The following is a 20,881-nucleotide window of genomic DNA, read 5'->3' on the forward strand; positions in this document are numbered from 1 at the left end:
CAGTGACCGCAATTTCTTCATCATCATGTTACCTGACCAGACAAACTTTCGTCAAACTCTTGACTATATATGATAGTACTTTAATTTATTAGTATAAGGCGTACAGTATATTTACATACCTTGAATTGATGGATAAAGTACAAAAACAGTTGTGCACTACTGCAGCCTTAAGTTAAAAAGTACTATTTTACCTTCTGCTTCTAGGTTCTTAGAGTGACATCTGAGCAGCATGTTAAAAGAAATCGCAACTGTTTAGAACCTTGCCTGCGACAACTAGTAGCAACGCTTGAAAGTTGTGTGGTAAGTATATGGCACTTGACCTTCAAATTTGCAAGGTTGCATGACTCGCAGCAAAATTGTACAATAAACATTGTGCTTTCTTGTAGGAATCGGCTGAAGTTGAGGACTCGGACAGTGGTTATCTCGCAGAACGCCTCAAGCATCCTTACGCTGTTTATGGCTCCTTTCAAGATTCTAGCGTGCCATTTCCAAGGACATCAGGAGCAAGGTTTTGTGGCGCAGGTAGTAGTGTGATATTTATTTGACAGCCTACATAGGTGCTCCTAGAGAGAGACATTTATTAAGGTAGAAAAGCTGGGAGGTCAGCCTGAATTGCAGTTATGACGTGCTAAGATGATGCTTTGGACTGCAGGGTTTCAATTATTAAAGGGAAGTAATATTGTGATGTATCAAGTAGAGAATTTCTTTTGGGGCACAAAACCATGTAATACTAAGAGTTTGGCAAATAGGCATGTTCAGAGATGCATTGCAATGAGGATACTGCTGTAGCATCATACGAGGGTCGTTTGATAAGTGTGGCACCCGCCGTGGTTGCTCAGTGGCTATGGTGTTAGGCTGCTGAGCACGAGGTCGCGGGATCGAATCCCGGCCACGACGGCCGCATTTCGATGGGGGCGAAATGCGAAAACACCCGTGTGCTTAATTTAGGTGCACGTTAAAGAACCCCGGGTGGTCAAAATTTCTGGAGTCCTCCACTACGGCGTGCCTCATAATCAGAAAGTGGTTTTGGCACGTAAAACCCCATAACTTTTTTGATAAGTGTAGTAAAAAGCAATTAAAGATAGCACGTTTGCAGAAAACAATATTTTATTTTTCAACATAGTTACCTTCCAGCTCCACACACTTCTTCCAGCGGTGGCCCAATTTATTTATCCCCTCATTAAAAAAAGAAAAAGATGGCTCGAGGCCCTTGAAGTAGTAATTTACCACTGAGATAACCTCTTCATCTGAAGAAAATTTATTTCCGTCCAGCCACTTCTTCAAGTTCGGAAAGAGAAAAAAGTCGCATGGGACCAAATAGGAAGAATGGGGTGGATGAGGCACAACCTCGAAGCGGAACTCGCGCAATTTGGCCATTGCAACAAGCGATCTGTGGGGCGGAGCATTGTCTTGGTGAAAGAAGAGTTTCTTCCGTGCTAACCCAGGTTGTTTAGTGTGCAATTATTTCTTTAGTTGATCTAGGAGTGTTGCATAATATGGTATTGTTATCATTCTGCTATTTTGTAAGTAGTCTACAAAGATTATTCCTCGTGAATCCCAAAAGACAGTCGCCATCACCTTTCCGGCTGAACAAACAGTCTTTGCCTTCTTTTGGAGCACTTTCATCAGGCCCAGTCCATTGCTTTGACTGCTGTTTAGACTCTAGAGTGTAATGATGTATCCACGTCTCGTCAACTGTCACAAATCGACACCAAAAGTCCTGCGGATCGCGATCAAGCATCGATAAACACTGCTTTGTCATGCGCCTTTGGTCGATCGTCAGCAGCCGCGGCACCCAACGTGCACAGACCTTATTCATCTGCAATTTCTCATGAATATTGTGAACTCTCTCTGCCAAGATGCCTATAATTTCAGCTAGCTCACATACCTTCACTTGGCAGTCTTCCATGACAATTCCCTGAATTTTCAGTACCATATCTGGCGTGGTGGCCTCTATTTGACACACAGGACGTGCTTAATCTTGCGTCGAAGTTCGGCCACGTTTAAATTCACTTATCCAGTAGTGAATGGTCTTCAGCAATGGTGTAGAGCCTTCATGAACTTCACTCAATTCTGCTTTAATTTGGGCAGCCGTGCAGTGTTTTAAATAAAAATGTTTGATCACTGCTCAAAATTCACCTTTTTCCATTTTGGCGGGAATCACCACACAGCTCAGTGCCAATGGCTGTTTGAAGCTTACTAACTGTTAGTACCAGCGTAAACAAGTTTTGCTGTCATATGAAGGGTGCTTCATGTGCGCCACCTAGAAGAAAACAGAATGGTAGCACCATCTCTTGTATTTTTACTATACTTACCAAACGACCCTCATAGAATGCCTCTGCTTGAACTCTGGCCTTCATGTTTACATGTGAATAAGTGCACAGGTGAGCTTTTCACCATTGAATTTATGAAGCCTGTCCCAAAAGTTCGTGCAGTAAGTTTAAAAAAATTTATTGCACAATCTTTCAGGTGCATCAATGTGGTCACATTAAAAAAAAGATACTCTGCATTAGACACAGTGCGCTGGTTCCACTTCTTCCATTGCTGGAAGCACCCTTGGAATTCCTCTTATGTTAAGCGCTTAAATAACAGCAATGTTCTTTCTTTTTGAATTGTTACATCTTTGAAATGTAGCTCCCAGAACACCACTTCGCATTCGGGGAGCAAATAGAAAAGTTGCAGGGGGGTAAATCCAGCGAGTAGATAGGGTGTTCCAGCACAGTTATGGAATTGCATGCCAGAAACTTGCTATCAAAGTAAAGAACACAGTGGCATTGTCGTGGTACAGAGAACCCAGTGCCCCTCTTTTGACAAATTTGCTTTCACTTTATTTGAAGGCCATTTATGATTGCTCACTTTCATGTAATCATCTCTAAAACTGGACTTTAGGCTGCTGGCTTATGCATATCATTGAGCTACATTCTTAGGTAGGTGCGTGTGTACACACACTTGAGCATGTTTCATGCATGAAATTGCTAAAGTGTGAATGATTGAACCTAGCAAATAAATTGACTGCAAAAGTATAATAAGTGTTGCATGCTGAAATTCTTTATTAAACAGGTTGCACTACTCTACATAGCATTGCTCATTTGTTGTAGTGATCAGATAGCTTTTGTTTGTGTTAACATCCTTTTCTTTTCACACTATAGCACTTGCTTTGTATCTTTCAGTATATAGGTCATTTTTTAACCTTCATATTCTGTGTCTAGCTGGATCTCTGACTAATCTGTCATTCTTTTCTGTCTGTGATGATCCAACATGCTGTTTGTCCTATTACACACTCTGTACACGGATGGTCTTATGGCTTAGTTGGTAAAGCATCTTTGCCTACAATCTTCACCTACAAGTTAATTTTTAAATGAAAAAAAAAAAGCTGCATTTTCTTTGTAACCTCAGCAATACATGCCTTGCTGCATTATACTTGACTGGCACTACTTCTCTGTCAGACTTCCTTGTATGCTTCACACGGCCATCCCATCTGCAAAAGATGAATGCCCCTACGGAGGTGACACCACGTTCACTGAGTGCATTGGGTGCCTACCTGGCCTCGCAGCACAAGGCTAGCCGGCCCCCTTCCACTTCGTCCCTAGTCAGCCTCTACGCTCCACATAGTCCAGGTACGACAACTGCACAACCACAGGATGTCTCCATTTCATCCTTCTATTACAAGGAAAGGGTAAGCTTTCCCATTGCTGCATGCATATTTCCATGGTACAATCTATGGGTGCTGCCATGTTTAAGACTGCTGGTTGCACTGAAATAATCTGAAAGGACCAAATTTTTGATGCTCCTACTCACAAAGATACCTCAGTCCAAAAAGCAGATACCTTGGGCACCATGAAAAGGTCTATGCTCTATATCGTTGCTAAAGCGAAATATAAGGAACAGTATCGCGGTTTTGTGAGGTTGCCTACTTGCAGATCCTGTTTGACACTGTTCATCCCTGGTAGCGACATCTCACTTTGGCTGAATCGGTTATAAATAAGTATAATATATACTATAAAAGCAACCTTGGCAAAGCTACAGGGCTGGTAATTGTCTAATTTTTGTATTACTAGCTTTCAAATAGCACCTGAGCAGACAATGTGCACACATGGCAGCATAGAGTTTCCTTCTAAAATTACTGGAGGGAATTCTGGCACTGTGATCATTCAGCTACCATGGGAGTGGTGGTTACTGATGGATTTCTGATCTTTGTGCTTGTGGCTTTATACATTGTAGTGGGTTTATTTACCATGCTTCATCTGCCTTTGTTTGCCTAAATTCCAAAGCAATCCTCCTTTTTTATCTAAATGCAGAAGGCAATAAGAGACTGTGCACAGGCAGAATAATTGTAAATTGTTATATTTATAAGGTAATATTTTGTTGAAAGCGAACAACTTGCAAAGTTATAAAGCTGCTTCAAGCCAGAAGGACAAAGTTTTGGCAACTTCATGTACTGCCCATCATTCCCATGCTGGCGAAACCGCCATGCTTGCAGCTTTCATAGCCACTATTGTGCCAGAGTACTCTCTAGTAAGTTTTGTAGGAAGTTCTATGCCTGCCAGTCAGCAGATATGATACGTATTCCAGATCATGGCCTCTTGAAATATTTAATGCGCTGCGAGTGTTACCCAATCTCGGGGGGTCATGCTGAGGAGTCGCGCTGGTTATCAACGTTACAGTTTCCAAGTCACTTGTGGTGAGCGCTAGATGCAACATTTTTTCCATTTCTGGCATCAAAAATGTCAATTTTGTGAGCTTTTCGTGACATTCACTTGTATTTCACACACAATTAAACCTCAATATAATGAAGTTGGTAAAATTGGCAATTTGCTTTGTTACATTGAAATTTCGTTATATTTAAATTTGGTCTTTTATGCAAATAAGTACAGTCACCAGTGGATTTTTCTTACATGGAAGGGGCCGCAATATTTTCCAAATTATTGGGCAACCCAAAAAAGCAAATTTGAATTATAAAAATCATAATTTTGTTGAATTTGAGAGTCAGCGAAGAAAGATACGGTTTCATGCTGTGTTGATGATTCCACATCAGTGGTACAAAGTGAATCCAGCCACGCTTTCAAGTCCTCTCCGTCCCTGCTGCTGATAGTGTCACCTGCTGTCAGTTGACGCTAACATGAAAGCGCCGGCAGCGGGGAGCAAATGTCACATCTGCCTTTCGCTTCAATGTGTCTCCGAAACTTGAGATTATGCAACCTCCAGTACTAAACAGGCGGGAAGACAGCGCACGATGCCATGCCATCTCAGCTCACCCAGTCTTTGCACACGCCCCAGATTACCTCTAAGGCAGGGCACGCGGGCTGCGTAGGCACTCGGCCACGCTGACAGCCATGTGAAGCCACAGCCGAGCTAGTAAAGGAGACATAGGGCAACCTTGCATGGAAAATTTTACATGCAGGCTGCACTATATCCATGCTGTTTGAAACTAGGCTTTCTACACAGTCCAAAAGTTCGTTGCGGTTCACATTTACAATTCGCATTTACGAGCTTGCAAGTGGCGTAATGCTTGCATGAGCTTCTAAAGCCCAAATGAGTGCAAATAATTTGCTGCATAACTACAGCAGGCTCATGCTCTTAGACTTGGCTGTGGTATAAGGTACGCTTGGCTGGATTAAGAATGTAATATTGCATTCTCGAGGCGAGCACTGTGATAAGACTTCCTACAAAGGATATTCGTCTTTCTTCCCTTCGTAAGAATAGACTACCAACTCACTCAACAAACCATCCTTCCAAACTGAGAGTATCACTGAAATGAAATGAATGTTTTATGTGTTTCAGCAGCCATATAAGCTCAGTTTTATCTGGATGCATGCCTCATGTACTGGTGCAAAGAATGCAACCACTTATGTTAATAGTGGCGCTCTGTGGTAATAAAGCGTATTCCCCATGTGGCAACAGCTTTTTGTGCATGTTTTGAGTGTCATTGTATAGTGAAGCCTAGTTGAAATTCCTTTTAAATTGTTCGCCGCATAATTTTACCAGTGCTTCTTGTCTTGTCACAGTCTAATTATTGGAGGTTGACTGCATTTTTTTTTTTTAAGCTCTGTGATGCACCATAGCTATTGCTGTAAAGATGTGATTGCTGGAGTAGTTTTTTATTTAGAATTTCAAATTGTTTTACCGAATATTTTAATATCTTGCTTATCTCAAAATGCTGCTTACCTAGAATTTTTTTTCCAAGTTTTGCGGCTTAAGGTTGATAGGAGTGTAGGTTATGTAAAAAGTTCAGCTTTAAAATGGTATCATTCCATCAGTGCTGCAAAATCCATAGCTGAGTGTTTCAAGCCAACAGCATTATCTTGGCATGCCATCTGAAACAATGCACTTTTAAATTTCTACGTAAAGGTAACAACATTTATTCCTGTTGGTTAATCAGTCCAGATTGAAAAAGAAAAAGTGTTTGTAAAATGGCCAGACCGCAGTGTTCCCTATATCCTTGCAGAAGGGAAAGGGAAGAACTCAGAGGAGGACTGCCCGCCAAACATCATCACAGCAGCACCCTGTTCCAAGTGCAGCCGTGCTCATATACAACATGTCGGGCATTATGCCAATCAACCAGTTTCTGGCACAGAACTACATGTAAGCCTTTGTTTTATTGATATTTTTTTCTTCCCTTGACTCTACACAAGAAACAGTGCACAGCCTTAGTGCAGCTGTGGTAGTTTAGTTTGGGAACACTTTAGCTTCAGTGCTTTAATTTATAAACAAGCTATGGCAATACTGAGCCATTTAATTCACGAATCACTATCTGGGTTGGTCTGAATTTGTTGCATTAAAAAAAAGGCAATAATTTATCAGAGTAGAATTCCCAGTTTGTACATTTTGAAATCTTTCAATATAGTGAAAATTGCAAAGTTTAAAAAATTCAGCCGAACCCATCTCACGATCATTGTCAACAGTAATGCATTTAGCATTGAATCAATATAGCAGTACAATGTATTGCCACCACTGAAATGAGTTGTGTATGAGGCGTTTACTGCACCTAGACTCCTCTTTTCTGCTTCCCTAAGAATGCTCATTGCCATCTAGTGCCTCCACCTGATGCCTGCACGTGACGTCCAAAATGCATGGCGTGCCGGTGCGTGGCAAACACTTATAAATGTGTTTTGCAGCAACCGGGCTCTTTTCTCATGCTTCTCTCTAGACACGCTGTGCCATGTAGTGGCACTGCCGGGAAGTCTGCGAGTGGCGTCTGATACAAGAAGCGTGGTGCATCGGTGCTTGCAAACGCTGAAAATTGTTCCCTCACTTGCCGCCCATTGAGTGGCACATACTCAGTGACCCAAGTTGGCGAGAGGCTCCTTGAACAGCGGCACATACCCAGTGCATTCGTGGCGCAGCCTGCTAAAGCGTCGGCTTCCTGTCCTTGAAGAGCCCTTCTAACATGGGTTCAGTGCTGCTCAGCATCGTTTATTTATTTATTTATTTATTTATTTATTTATTTATTCAGTTACCTCACAGGTTCCTGAAGGAGTATTACGTGAGAGGACGATACAAGGGAATTAGCAAAAAGAAGAAACAAAAGGAGTACAAAGAAATGATAGAATGTTAGTGGGTCAAGATGGAAGGACAAGTCTCTAACAAATTTAATTAATGCAATAAGTGAACCAAAAGACTGTAACAACTTGTCTAAAGACAACTTATATGTGCAGTAGGGTTAGTTGTGATGAGTTATGGAACTAATATGATAAACAAGTTAAATTTAAGAGATCTTTTTCGTCCTTGTAGAGCGGCACATTCCCAGTGGCACATACTACCCAGTTACCCAAGATGGCATCAAAGACTTTTATTGAAGAGTGGGACACACCTACTGGCACATACCTAGTGACCCAAGTTGACATCCAACAGGTTCATTGAAGACTGGCACAGAACAAGTAATGCTCTAAGTCGGCTTCAAACAAAAAGTTTCATTGAACAGCAGTAGCTATCCAGTGCAGCATTATAGTAATCCACGTCGATGTGAAAGAGGTTTGTTTAGCACCACATATGTACACATTGCCATATGCTTAGCCACAAAAGTTGGTCAAATGGTTGGTTTTGAACCCTTTCTCTCGCCACAGCATCCCGATCCGATAGTCATTTGACCATGGACTACCCAGTGACTCAAGCAGGTGGGAAAATTGTTAGATACATACATACAAACATACAAAGCCCTCAGAAAGTACATGAGGTACTCCAAGAATGCTAATGCATTAACAGTATAATAGTTATCAACATGATAGTGTTTTAGTTTCACAGCAACAGCAACTGGAAATGTCATTGATCTGAAAATGCCACTTGTGAAATCATGCAGCTTAACCTGTTTGCTTACGTTTATATCAGGTGTTCTTTTGTGCAGTCTTCTTCCATTAATTTGACCTTGACGGTATCGACGAAATTGACCAAATTATCTGGCAGGGTGAATGATACAAGATGCAGAAAAAATTTAAAAACACACCACTGATTAATTTTGCAGCGTTTCTTGATTTTAACATGCCCCCGAATCAAACGTGTGCACTTTTTATGTGTCCAAAATAGAAAACTAATGTAGAAATGACATTAAGCTCCTAAAGAGAGTAGAAATCTAAAACGCACTTGATGTTGCGCATTGGCGGTCAGTTTCCTAAAGTCTGTTTTGCTGTCATACATCTATGTTTCGTAATAAAGCATACAAATGCCGCAAAGGCAGTTTTAGTCTCGTGTCCAGTGGCACCGTGCAGGTAATTTTTGGACGAATTTTGTTGGAAAAAAGATAATGAAGGTGCTTGTTAGAATCGGGTAAATACAGTTATCATACATCATGAGCTATGGTTATTGCTTGGAAATGTTCCTAGAGCAGGCCGAAAATAGGTGTTTTCGATGGGAGATTTTTTCTTATCATTATTATTATTATTATTATTATCATTACATGTGTTCAGTGCATTAACTATCCCCTAAGCTCCACTGAGACAGATGCTGCCACTAAAGGGGTTGCTACTGGGGTCACCATGAGGGTTAAGGGCATGCATGCTGCCTGGTAAAGTTTGAATTATCTGGTAAAGGCTAACTTTAGGATCCAAATAACGAAAGTTTGGGCTCATAGAGATGCATGGGCACTTAGTGGGATTGAAGTAACCAAAAAATTGAATTAACCAGAGTTGAATTAACGAATGTCTACTGTATTTGTCAGTGGCTATCTAGGCATGCTTGAGTCTACATAGTAGATTTGTGATAACAAATTAGCTGACGTCTGTGAAGGAACCTTTAGCTAAATAGAAAGCTTTTAATGTGTTAGCATTCCTCGGGTACTTCACGCACTTTCCCGGGGCTACGTACAACCATTACCGATGGTTGTACATATCTAGGTATGTTTCTTTGTATCTAACCGTTTTCCCGCCAACCTGAGTCACTGGGTAGTTTGTGGTTGAATGGGTAGTGCATTGAACTGCTGTGCTGAGGTAACAAGTTTGAAACCAACCATCGGACCAAGTTTGGTTACTGAATATGTGGCAATGTGTACATATGTGCCGCTCAACAAACCTCTTTCATGCTGACATGGGTCACTGTAGATGCGGGACTGGGTAGGTAGCAGTGCAGATGGGTACAAACTTTTTGACACTGACTTGGAGCTCTGGGTATGTGCCACTTGGTACATGCCAGTAGATGTGTGCCACTCTTCAATTAATGTCTTTGACGCCAACTTGGCTAACTAGGAATGTGCCGCTCTACAATCACGAAAAAGATTCCTTAAATTTCTCCAATGCTGAGCAAAATCGAATGCACGTCATGAGGGTTCCTCAAGGACAACAACTCAACGTATTAGCAGGCTGCGCCACAAATTCACTGGGTATATGCTGCCATTCAATGAACCTCTCTATCCAACTTGGCTCACTGAGTATCTGCCACTGAATGTGCAGCATGCGAGGGAACAATTCTCAGCGCTCGCACATACTGGCACACCACACGTCTCGTCTCAGAGGCCACGTGCAGACTTCTCGGAAGCGCCACTAGATGGCGCAGCGTGCCCAGACAGAAGCACGAGAGAGGAGCTCGGTTGCCACATGACGTGTTTCTCAGCATTCGCACATGCCAGCGAACGATGCATTTTGGAGGCTATGCACAGAGTTTGTGGCGGTGGCGCTAAATGGCACCGAGTGTCCTTAGGTAAGCATGAAAGAGAAGTCCTGCTGCAGTACGCACTTCATAAACTCATTTTGACGGTGGAAATACCTTGTGTCGCTATAATGATTTAATGTTAACGCATTACCATCACTAGTCACTGTGAATTGGAATTTTCGGTCACATTCATTTATTTAGCACATGCTCTGGTCTTGCTCACAAGACCAAGCATCTTTTTGAAAATTTACAATGAAGCTTACAGATGTGCACATCCAATATGAGATACACATGAGTTCATCAATGTGCATAAAAAAAAAATTCTGTTGCAGAGAAAAAAGAAATGTCCATCAACAGGAATAACACGAATCATTGCCATAATAGGTGGAGAACTTGGTGCTTTCTTTATGATGCTTACATAAGAAGATGAAAGCATTGTTAACCCCACAGCATAGCATGAGCTAAAATAAAATAAAATAAAAAATGCGACAATACAAGAAAGAAATTTATGGAATGTGATGCCTGTTTCACGAAGCACATACATCATCAAATAAAACTAGAGAAAAGGAGTGTCACAAAAGCTTATATACACTCTAACCATGTGATAATGAAATAATGGATATAACAAAGTAAATGAAATACCTCTTAAAATCCCCATAGAGATGCATGTATTTAAAACCTTATTTTAACGAAGTACAATTGTCCTGCCAACGGATATAATGAACTAGCTTCGTCTCCGAAACCAAAAAATATGCGACCTTTGCGCACCGAATACATCACTATACACGGGGTTCGGCACTCATTCGCCTCAGTAGCTTAAGTTTCCCATGTTCCCATGTCGAATATGCCGTCGAGCAACACTGGTTTTTCTCATGCATAGCTGCGCTATCGCACTTTTCCACTCACATCTCTCTCTTGCACGTTCCTGGCTGCGCGAGCTGCTACGCGCAACTGTACGAAAGATTGGTGCATTCGCCTGTACTGTGCAGCACAGCTGGGCGTCACCTCTGAGATCTCCCTGGCATAATCTTAAAGGTCACATGGAATTCTGCACGAATCTACAGATAAGTGCAGCAGTGCGATGGACTAGTGCATTCACTACTATCTTTGTACAGATAAGTGCAGCAGTGCGACGGACTAGTGCATTCACTAGGTACTATCTTTGTCGACGGTGCGCCGCTCGGGCAGCTGGAGCTGGACCTGGCCTCCAAGATCTCCCTGGCACAATTTCGGGGGTCACGCCCTAGCCATGCATTCACTTCTCTGCCATTGGTGCAGTCTCAGAGGCTTCGAGCCAGCTGAGCCAAGTTTGCTTGCCTCCTCAATCACACAGTAGAGTGCTGTGTTGTGTGCCATGTGCTGCTCGACCGCGACGAGCCAAGCAGAAAGTGTATGTGAAAGACCATCAGCATGGAACAGAAGGCAGCTGTCTAAAGGCTGTTGCGTCAAGTTCCAAGAAGTCGCATGTTGTGCACACCAGATATTTTTTTGTTTTATTTAAATTTCATTGCATGCGTAGCCGTGTGACGGTTCTGCGGGCCACAATGCTATCTTCTTATTTTCATGTTCACAATTGTGCACCCCATTGGGCATATATTGCAGTAAATGGCAATAATGGATATAACGAAGTGCTTTAGGCTCCTCCTTCAACTTCATTATAATGAGGTTCAAGTGTACTGGCATTTGATTAGAGGTCAGGTATGGTTAGCAGGCCTTGTTCAAAGTCATGCACACAAGATGAATCTGAAGAAGAATCGTTTTACTGAATTCATGGTGTGGAGAAAGAAATCATTTTTAAATTAGTACGAGCAGCATTTGTTCACTGTTTCTGCTTCTTGCAGGTCCTTGTTTTCTGCACATAATATGTGTTAGTTACATCCATCGTATATATAACTCAACCTCATGGAATCATGGGCGGATCTAATATAGCAAAATTTTTTTTCATGTTCTGAAACACTCTTAGGTTGGATAGTGGAGACCCTGTCAGTGCCTGCAACAACAATGCTACATGTGCTGCAAGTGTGGGACGGAAAGACTTGGCACAGGTTTTATGATTTGTCTGCTTGTCTTCCCTTAAAACAGTATCTCTTTACAGTATGCCCGTTTGATGATGCCCTGTCAATGCATTCCCATATCCAGGTGTGGTCCTTGGCAGCACTTATTGCAAATCCGCAGCTTTCTCAAGACAAACAGGGGCCTGATGCAGCAGTTCCATGGGCACAGCACCCCTTTGGTCGACAGATGCTGGAGTCCATGTGCGTGGTTCTTTTCCCAGAAATATAGCTCACTTGGTTTCTCCATTCTGCTGTGTAACAGCAACATAAACAGTTAAAACAGCTTTGTGTACAGCCTCTCTGATTTTAATGTTGTGCGAGCATCGACAGCAGGGCATGCTAGTGCCTTATTAATGGTGAGAAGCAGCGAGGTTGGCGGTGGTATGCACATGCACACAAAGCACACTACAGTGCGAGTGTCATCTGCTACACTGTTTTCAGGATGACACATGCTTTGCCAGGATTATCTGTGCACCTCTGTTCACAAAAAAAAACCGGTGTGAAGTGGTATATGTACCCAACTATGATATGTGTAATCTGTGATGCGCTTTTCATTTTTCTTTCGTATTACTGGAATCACACATGCGCCATGGGATTAGATTTTTTTAAAATTAGTTATAATAAAGGGAATTTATCAGCACATACTAGGTATTTTCTGTGAACGATGAAGCCTCATGGATAATAAAGACAGGGCGTGTACACTCCTGATGTGAACAGCATCGCAAATGATGCTCGCACTGGCAGGTGGTTTGTGCGCTTGTGTATACTATTTCTGACCTCACCGTTATACGGTGCTGACATTCCATGCAGTCGACACTCGTGCGATATTATTAAAAATCAGGGATTCTGTAACTTGATGGCCAATAATGCAGCTGGTGCAGGTGCCACACTTAGAACTGAGCGTACTGGCTGTTCAAAACCTTTAACTAGGGGTGTGCAAATACTCGAAATATCCCCGAATCGAATAGTGAACATTCAAATAGTTCGATTCGCAAATGAAATATCTACTGTTCGATTTTTCGAATATTCGATATATTCGGCGTAGAGACCTGAGTACCACATGTTGCATGCGTCGCGAAACTCCTCGGGCTCGATGCTGCCCAAGCAAGCATTTCACTTCGTTACAGACACAAAAGAAACGCCGAGCACACCATGCATGGTAGCGGATGGATGGATAGATGCCATGAGCATTCCTTTTGGAACGGGGTGGTGGGTTGCCCCACCAAATTCTTGTTATTATATTGACTAATGTCCTACCTATGTTAAAGAGAAAAGGAAAAAGGAAACAATGAATTCCCATAATGAAACTTTCCGAACCCCTATTGTGAACCCCTATTGTGAGTTTTATCGGCCGTATAGACTTGGAAACATTCGCTTACTAAGTGAATTAACAAGCATGGTGTCTGCGTGCACATGCAAACATGATTACACTCGATGAGCGTAGGCACTCGCTGTCAAAAGACTGGTGTGTGAACGGCCGCGCATGGCTGTGCAAAGTATGCACTTGTTGGCGGATTCGAAGCCGCCTCCCTCTCCCTCCCCCGCTGCCTCACCGCTCACCGATTGTCAATTCTCCTTGCGCCTGGTCGCGAAATGTGCAGTTGCTGCCAAAGCACAACGCAACACCCCCCTCCCTCCCTCGCACTCCCCATGTCCTTTTGTGCGACAGTAAACTGTGTGTTTGCTCTCCACTTTCTATGTTCACATGCGTCAGATTGAGCCGTGATTGTCAGCTTCCCTCGCGTGCTTTCACTCGTACATACAGCATACGATGCGCACCAATGGTGTTATCGGCCTTGGACTTTATATGGAGCATCATGGCAACGCCGATTTTCCAGAACTTCATATACTTGTTATGCAATGCTAGGAGACTCTTGAGCATGTGCAGTGCCATATTTTCTTGCCCAAAATTTCTAAGCAACAAAATTTGTGCAAAATTTTCTGCTATTCGATATTTGATTCAATATTCGACATTATTTTCTTGATTCTATTATTCAATATTCACAGACCCCTACTTGTAGCCCCTGCATTAATGTTTGGCTCCTGCCTTGAAATTTAAGGGTCAATCCTTTGAAATTATAAGCATAAAAATTGGTGTCAGTGTTCTTAAATGTTTACTTTAATAATGAGGAATCCTTGCAGCCGAAACAAATGTCAGGCAAATAAGCTGCCAATAAGGCGCCAGGTCACAGCCCATAAAACTTCATTTTTAGCAAAAGGTCACGAAGTGATGATAATGACTTGCTTGAAATCTTGCCTTTATATGTTTTAATTGTACCTGGACCTCTTCTTTTAAGGCTAGGTTAGCCAAACCTAACCTAACCTGCCGAGCTTGGTTAAAGCTGAGGTGGACCAAGTTTGAGTGGCAGGTAGAGCACCATGGGGGCTACCTGCAGTTGTATATTGACACTTAACTGGCCTGTATGCTTCATGGTGAAAACAATAAAAAAAGTGAAGTCCCATCTATTCTCTATGGGGTCACATGGCAACTTTGAGGCCATGTACCTTCCCAACTGTTGGAGTTGCTGTGACCGAACTCATTTTCGTTGTCCCCTAAGACGTCTTCCATATTATTTTTTTTAACTACAGCTTTAAATTATTGAGCCATTTGTGGGAATGCAAAAAGGAAACCCAACCCCAAGTTTCTAAAAATGGTATCAGATATAAAGATTGTGCTTTGTCTATAAGAGAAGCTTTGATGCACCCAGATGGCTCACTAATAAGCTTTTTAGTATGTATTTAATTAAGTCACCAATGAAGGTGCATATTTTGTCCTTGAGATAAAATGGGGACGAGGCATTCAACTTAGCCAAGGTATATCGAGAAATTTCGCCAAGATTTTGTTGCAGCAAAAGAGCTTGACAAGAAAGCCCCAAAGACTGTGTGCCAACTTAACAACCAGCTCATTTTTCTCATTTCAAACAGCAAAAGTATCATCAGAGTACGTTCTTGCCAGAATGTATGATATACTTTATAACCAATGTGTAACATTTTGTCAGATTAGATTCAATTTGCAGAAAGGCACACCTCAAGAAAATCTTTTGGTTTGGGCAGTGGCTGTACTAACATTGGACTCTACTAAATGTGAAGGTACTTAAATATGCTTCTAGTAATACATAAGGGTGGAATGTGCCTAGCGATCTGGTGGTCCATGCTCTACGAATATATGCAGTCAGGTGTTACCTTAAAAACATCGTGATGCTAGTGTATATATCTCTTCAGTGTGAAACAGAGCTCATTGTTTATCATAGGGCTTAACTTGTATGTTTAACAAGCTCTAGTATATTTAACAATGTAGTGTTTAAAGTGAACAACCAGAAATAAAAGGAAAGGTTCCACTGGGTTTGCCAATCTGACTTGACATCATTGAGCCCACATTGCCCTCTCTCACCTCCTCCACAATTTTCTCATGCTGTGCCTTGCTTCACGAGCACTTCAACATGTGAAAATGCCCTAAGTAAGGAGGTTTAAGCTCCTGCAGTGCATTGTATGCTTGTAGTAATACAGTACAAACTAATCATTTATTTCATGCATGGAACAAGGGGCTTTCCTTACTCCTCAAGTATTGTTCAGTGATTTTGATGAATTGATTGTGAATTATTTGCTGTTATGAATTTCATTTGCAATTCATTTAAGTGTTGTATTGTGTGCCTCTTCCAGCATCAGCCACTACTTAAAACATTATGACATACAAACTGTGGCAATGCTTTGCTGTATCTTCAGTGGCGAAAATGCAGACGGCAACTATGGCAAGAAATTTGCTTTTGATCAGGCCTGCAATAGTGTAAGTTTTGTCATGTGCTACACAACCTTTGTTAGAACAAAGTAAATTATAACATGTTTGTGAATGGTGTGCACTTGCTGCATTTAACTTCCCTCAGCCTCACTAATACAACTGTTATGGTATTTTGACTATGGTCATTTTTTAACCCTTTACAGACTGAAGACGAGCTGAGCTTGTCAAGCACATACTTGCAAAAAAAGTTGAACGGCGAGACCAGCTCGTCCAGCACTTTTTGTTTTTCATGTAGGCCTGAAGATGATTTAAGCTCCTGTGTTGCTCCATGCTTCTTCCAGGTGGCACACATTTATTTTGTGCTTGTTGTAAACAACATCAGATGGTGCAAGGAGCTGTTAGATAGTGAAGTTATGAGCATAGACTCACTAGTGTGCTATGAAGCCCACCTTTGTTAACAGTGTAAAACGTTTTTTTTTTTTTTCCTTGAGAAATTCACCTTTCTGACAGAAATTTTTTGCATGGTCTTGGTTTATGTGATCATAAGCATTGTTTACACTTGAAAAAAAAAAAAAAACTTCTGTCTTCTTGACAATTTCTTTAATCTATTTTACCATCCTTAAAGGGTTAATTACCTAATCTGCAAATGTGCAGTATGCTTATGTATTTTTATGCATAAAGAAATGAAATGATTACTGGTTATTGCTGTTGTACGCTTGGTGCTCTTACAAATGATAAATGATCAAATTAATAAGTGAGAAAGTTGGCACCCATCAAACTAGCCTGAAGCTACAAAGGAAACTCGCACAAGTTCCTACAAGTGGAAACACATTCAGGTTCTTCCACCTTGCGGGTTTCACTGAATTCATTTTGTTAAGTGATGAAATTGCATTTTTTAAGAATCTTCAGTGCACCTTTTCTTTGTCATTATCCTTCTTTTTTACTTTTTAACAGAAGCAAAGTGTATATTAAAAAGTTTGCTTTCTGCAACCATTGTTTAACACTCCAAAATTAGACTTCTGTAGCATGAAAAAGCCTACCAGAAGTTTCGAACTTGTCGACATTGACAGAATTTAAAGAAAGAAAATAAAGTGGCTGTGGTGAGAATGGCTTGAAAGCAGCAGAATTAAAGTGAAGGACAAAAAGAGCAATTGTGCTGTACACACACACTTGCAATCAATAACATTGTGCAGGCATTAGCTGGTTAGCCAGTCACCAAATGCCACAGCAAGATGGTAAACTAAGCGAAGATATGCATGCATAGAGAGAGCTGTCCAGTGTAAGTTCTTTTCGAGGATGTTTTGCAGAATGCGCTCAACCCCAGAACTTTTGCCAATAGCTGATTGAGAAAGGTCCCATGGTATCGTCCAAATCTATTATCCTTATGACATATTTAATTGGTGGCTTCAGAGCATTGTGGAAGCGCTACGAAGGTAATAAAAGACGGTTTTAACGCTGTATTACTTGAATAAGTTAATGAAGAATTAATGCTATTTTATCATCTCCATTTGATCGCACTTATGCTTGCAGTAAAGCCAAATTGCTCTCTTGTACAGCTTGTGAATCTCTCTGAAATGTGCAGTCAATTATTTTAATTAGTCTGTCTAGATTACCATGTGATGCTCCAAAAAAGAAACAAAATATGGTCACACTACGGCTGTCTACTACAATTTGCAAGGCATCCTAGCAGGCAATGTGCACTGGACAGCTTTTGTGCAGGCTCGTACCTAATCTTGCCTATTTAACCACCATACTCTGTCATATGATACTGCTGAGCTCATAGGTTGACACTCTACATTATGAAAAAATTGCAAAGGTTCTGACAGCACAGTGCTGTGGATGTGATGTCTTACCATAAGAAGCAATACACTGAAGTATCCTGGTAAACAGAACAAATGTGAAGTACGGAGACAGGCTTGAATGCTTTCAGAAAATATACAGCTCAATCTCGAGCATATTCAACTTGTTCTCATGGTGAGTGCAAGACAATTGCAGCTGAGTTGAAGTTTGTCAAAGGCACATAGAAAAGATTGAGGCGGAAAGGTGCACATGGTTTGGAGAGGCTGTGCATTCTACTACATAGTAGTATGAGGAGGCCTAAGATTTTATATAGCTTATTGTTTTTAACTGTTTGAAACTTCTTGTATATAGTATGATTGTTTGAAGGATTTTACATCCTGCCAGGACTGAGAAATATTATTTAATATATAATGTATTTACTGGATTCTTATAGTACATAATGAGCCACTAAGGCTTGGGCAGTTGGGAGTAGTACTCAAAGGACACGTATAGACACGAAAATTTTGCTGCCTACATTTAGCTTTCTTAGGTAGCTGTCAACTTTGTAATTATGGTATAAAGCTTCTAAGTTCTCTAGAGTGCCATAGATGATTAATTACAGCACCTTTTAATCACTAGTTTAAGATTCATGCCAAGTGTAGAACAATTTCAAATGGGAGAGAGGAAACTATTCACATCACCGAAAATAGAGGTGGCAGTCATGTGGTATTGCAACTGAAGAGTGCCAGTTAGTTCAGTGTTAGGGTTGAAGGCCATACAGTGACCGTGTTGCCAAATCGCTGCCAAATTACGGTAAAATTGGCCCTTCCAATTGTGCACTTCTTTTGGAAATGCAGGGGAACCCACTCTCCCTGCTTGTCCTGGCAAGTGCTGAATGGACTTAGATTTTGGCAATATGGTCATAGTGTCATCACGGTCAGTGGTGTCTGGTACCTTGACAGTGCCACATCAAGTTACTGTGACATGAATAGTCTCCTTTTTCACGTCTGAACTCACACTGCACTTGGTGCACGGTTTGAAAAAGTTGCATTTAAAAATAATGTAATTAATATTTGTTGTCGAGGGATTGCAGCTTCGACAGCTATCCTAGTAAAGAAATAAAAACAAAACAAGAATTAGCTGTCAGTGCGATTTTTATTTATCTACTCTGTTTCATACTTAGCAGGTAATGCTGCTGAAGTTACACAAGTAGTGCAGCCGTAGAAATGTATCACTCAGCGCATTTCTTAGTGACCTTTGATCTGCAATGTCTTGTACAGACTGACTTCTAGATATACATTAGAACTATAATTTTGGAGCTAATGCTAGATCAAATCTGCTCTGTGCTTCCAATATGTGATAAACTATGTTTCGGTGTCAAAGCTGGCGGTTTGCTATGGAAGCTGTGCAATGAGTGCGGTAGCACAAACATGTCATTCCACTCATCATTGCGTGCTGTTTTTTGTAGGTTCAGATCTGCAATGTCTTCTACGTGATAATTGCTTCATATGTTATGACTTCAACATATGTAGTCAACATTGTGCCAAATTACGAAACAAATTCTGGTTTCTTGCTGTCATGTACCATGCACTATTTTTTGGGCACGAATGCAAGCAGTGCAAGAAGTCACTCTAGCCTTTTTAGCGTTGCCTGGAACAGGGATTAAGTGTGTAGAGCAACGATAAGGTTTTACTTGCTCTTGACCTAGTTGGTTCTTGCTGAGTGACATAATTGTTGCAAAAAGCACACAAACAAAAAGTAAAAGAAACACACACATACACAATGACACAAGTGGCAACATGCAACTCTTGCTGGCAAAGGCTGCTGTACAGTAGTGAAGTTTACCTAAAATATGTGTCTAATGTCATGTTTACATGAACTGTTTCTTCCTTTGATTGAGGCTCTCTGTACGGCTTTTGGTAAATACAGAGAAAACGTGGTAAAAACATATTGTCGAGGAAGAAGAAGTGTGCGTGGTAGCTGCTGCGAAAACAAACTGTAAACGGCCGTTCGCTTAGAACTGTCTGACTGGCTTTTCCTCTCGTGACAAACTGACGATGACTTATAGACTCGTGACAGCAAGTAATTACTGTTGCCATGGTATGAGAGTACTACTAGGCAAAAAAGTTTATAAAACTGGAAATCATGCACAAGCCAAATTTTCATGTAGTATAGATGCAGAGCATGGATTTCAGAATTGATGAAATTTTACAAGTGAGTTTTACTAGTACTGCCATTTACCTCTAGTGACTAGGCAGTACACATAAACCATAATGAAATTCTGTTTCTTTATGGCTCCCATTGTGCATCAACTTTTTTCCGCATAGTATGTATATATGCTTTGACAGTGTGTGGTTGAGGCACCTTCTAATTAAGCCTACTTTATTTAAATGCTTCCATGATCTCTTGTGTTATCAGCACTGCTCTCGGGCTGATAATTCCGTTCAAAATGTCACATGAAGTGTTTGAGTGAAATCTGTGTAATGTTGCCTGAAATTATTGACACCTGGCTGGAATACAGCCACTTATTCCCAATAACTTATTAGCACCTTGCAATTATTCCCTCCATTTATTCTAATGAGTTTTTCTATTTGCATCCTCTTTATCTCGTTTTCTAGCACGTGCAGTGAACTTTAAAACTCTATTTCATTTTTAGAAGCTTTGCTTGCTTTTCCTGGTATAATATTCTTATACTTTCCTTCACTGCCTGCACTTATGGAATGGGTAATGAGAACACATAATCACTTGTGTATGTTTGCTTGCATGAGCCCTCTGCATGTTTTGTGTTTGCCATTTATCATTGTCACCGATAGAAATATTATTTGCAGTATGATTTTGCAGAAACTTGTAGATACACTGACTGCATGTACTCAGTATAACCTGACAATTTTGCACTGTGCACCTATGTTGTGGTAATGTGCTAGTATATTTTAAAATAGCAGAGCAAGTAAACATATGTACATTCTCTGTTCTCAAGTATTGGCTCAATTTTCTCTTGTTTCAGTCACTTAAGTGTTTACATTTTTGAAATTATCAGAACTGTCTGTAGTAACAGTGTATGTTGGCTGTTTATTTGTCTTTTGAAATCTAGTCACATTTCAATCATGCTTAGCAGTGATAGCTATCACCATGGACATATATTGAACCTGAGCTTAGCTAAGTTGTAGGCTAAGGTTTTAAGTGCTTAATGTGGGAACTTTCTCTTGCCATTGAAAAAAAATTTCATTCTGAAGTG

General features: G+C 41.0%; 1 protein-coding gene across 5 annotated transcripts in view; it reads left to right on the top strand.

Annotated features, from left to right (window-relative positions):
* Positions 1-20,881, top strand: part of LOC135903121 (GATOR2 complex protein WDR59-like) — a 95,993-nt gene that overhangs the window by 48,748 nt on the left and 26,364 nt on the right. For 2 of the 5 annotated variants that reach the window (XM_065433498.1, XM_065433499.1), the window contains exons 14-20: positions 205-300; positions 387-522; positions 3,447-3,676; positions 6,446-6,582; positions 12,041-12,122; positions 12,217-12,332; positions 15,855-15,915. In XM_065433498.1, coding sequence (XP_065289570.1) covers positions 205-300; positions 387-522; positions 3,447-3,676; positions 6,446-6,582; positions 12,041-12,122; positions 12,217-12,332; positions 15,855-15,915 — 858 coding nt within the window. Of the gene's footprint in view, positions 1-204; positions 301-386; positions 523-3,446; positions 3,677-6,445; positions 6,583-12,040; positions 12,123-12,216; positions 12,333-15,791; positions 15,916-20,881 lie in introns of all 5 variants that reach the window. The other 3 variants (XM_065433497.2, XM_065433496.1, XM_065433500.1) reach the window with 2 other exon arrangements.

Source organism: Dermacentor albipictus, chromosome 1 (genome assembly GCF_038994185.2).
Source record: "Dermacentor albipictus isolate Rhodes 1998 colony chromosome 1, USDA_Dalb.pri_finalv2, whole genome shotgun sequence".
Taxonomy (NCBI): domain Eukaryota; kingdom Metazoa; phylum Arthropoda; class Arachnida; order Ixodida; family Ixodidae; genus Dermacentor; species Dermacentor albipictus.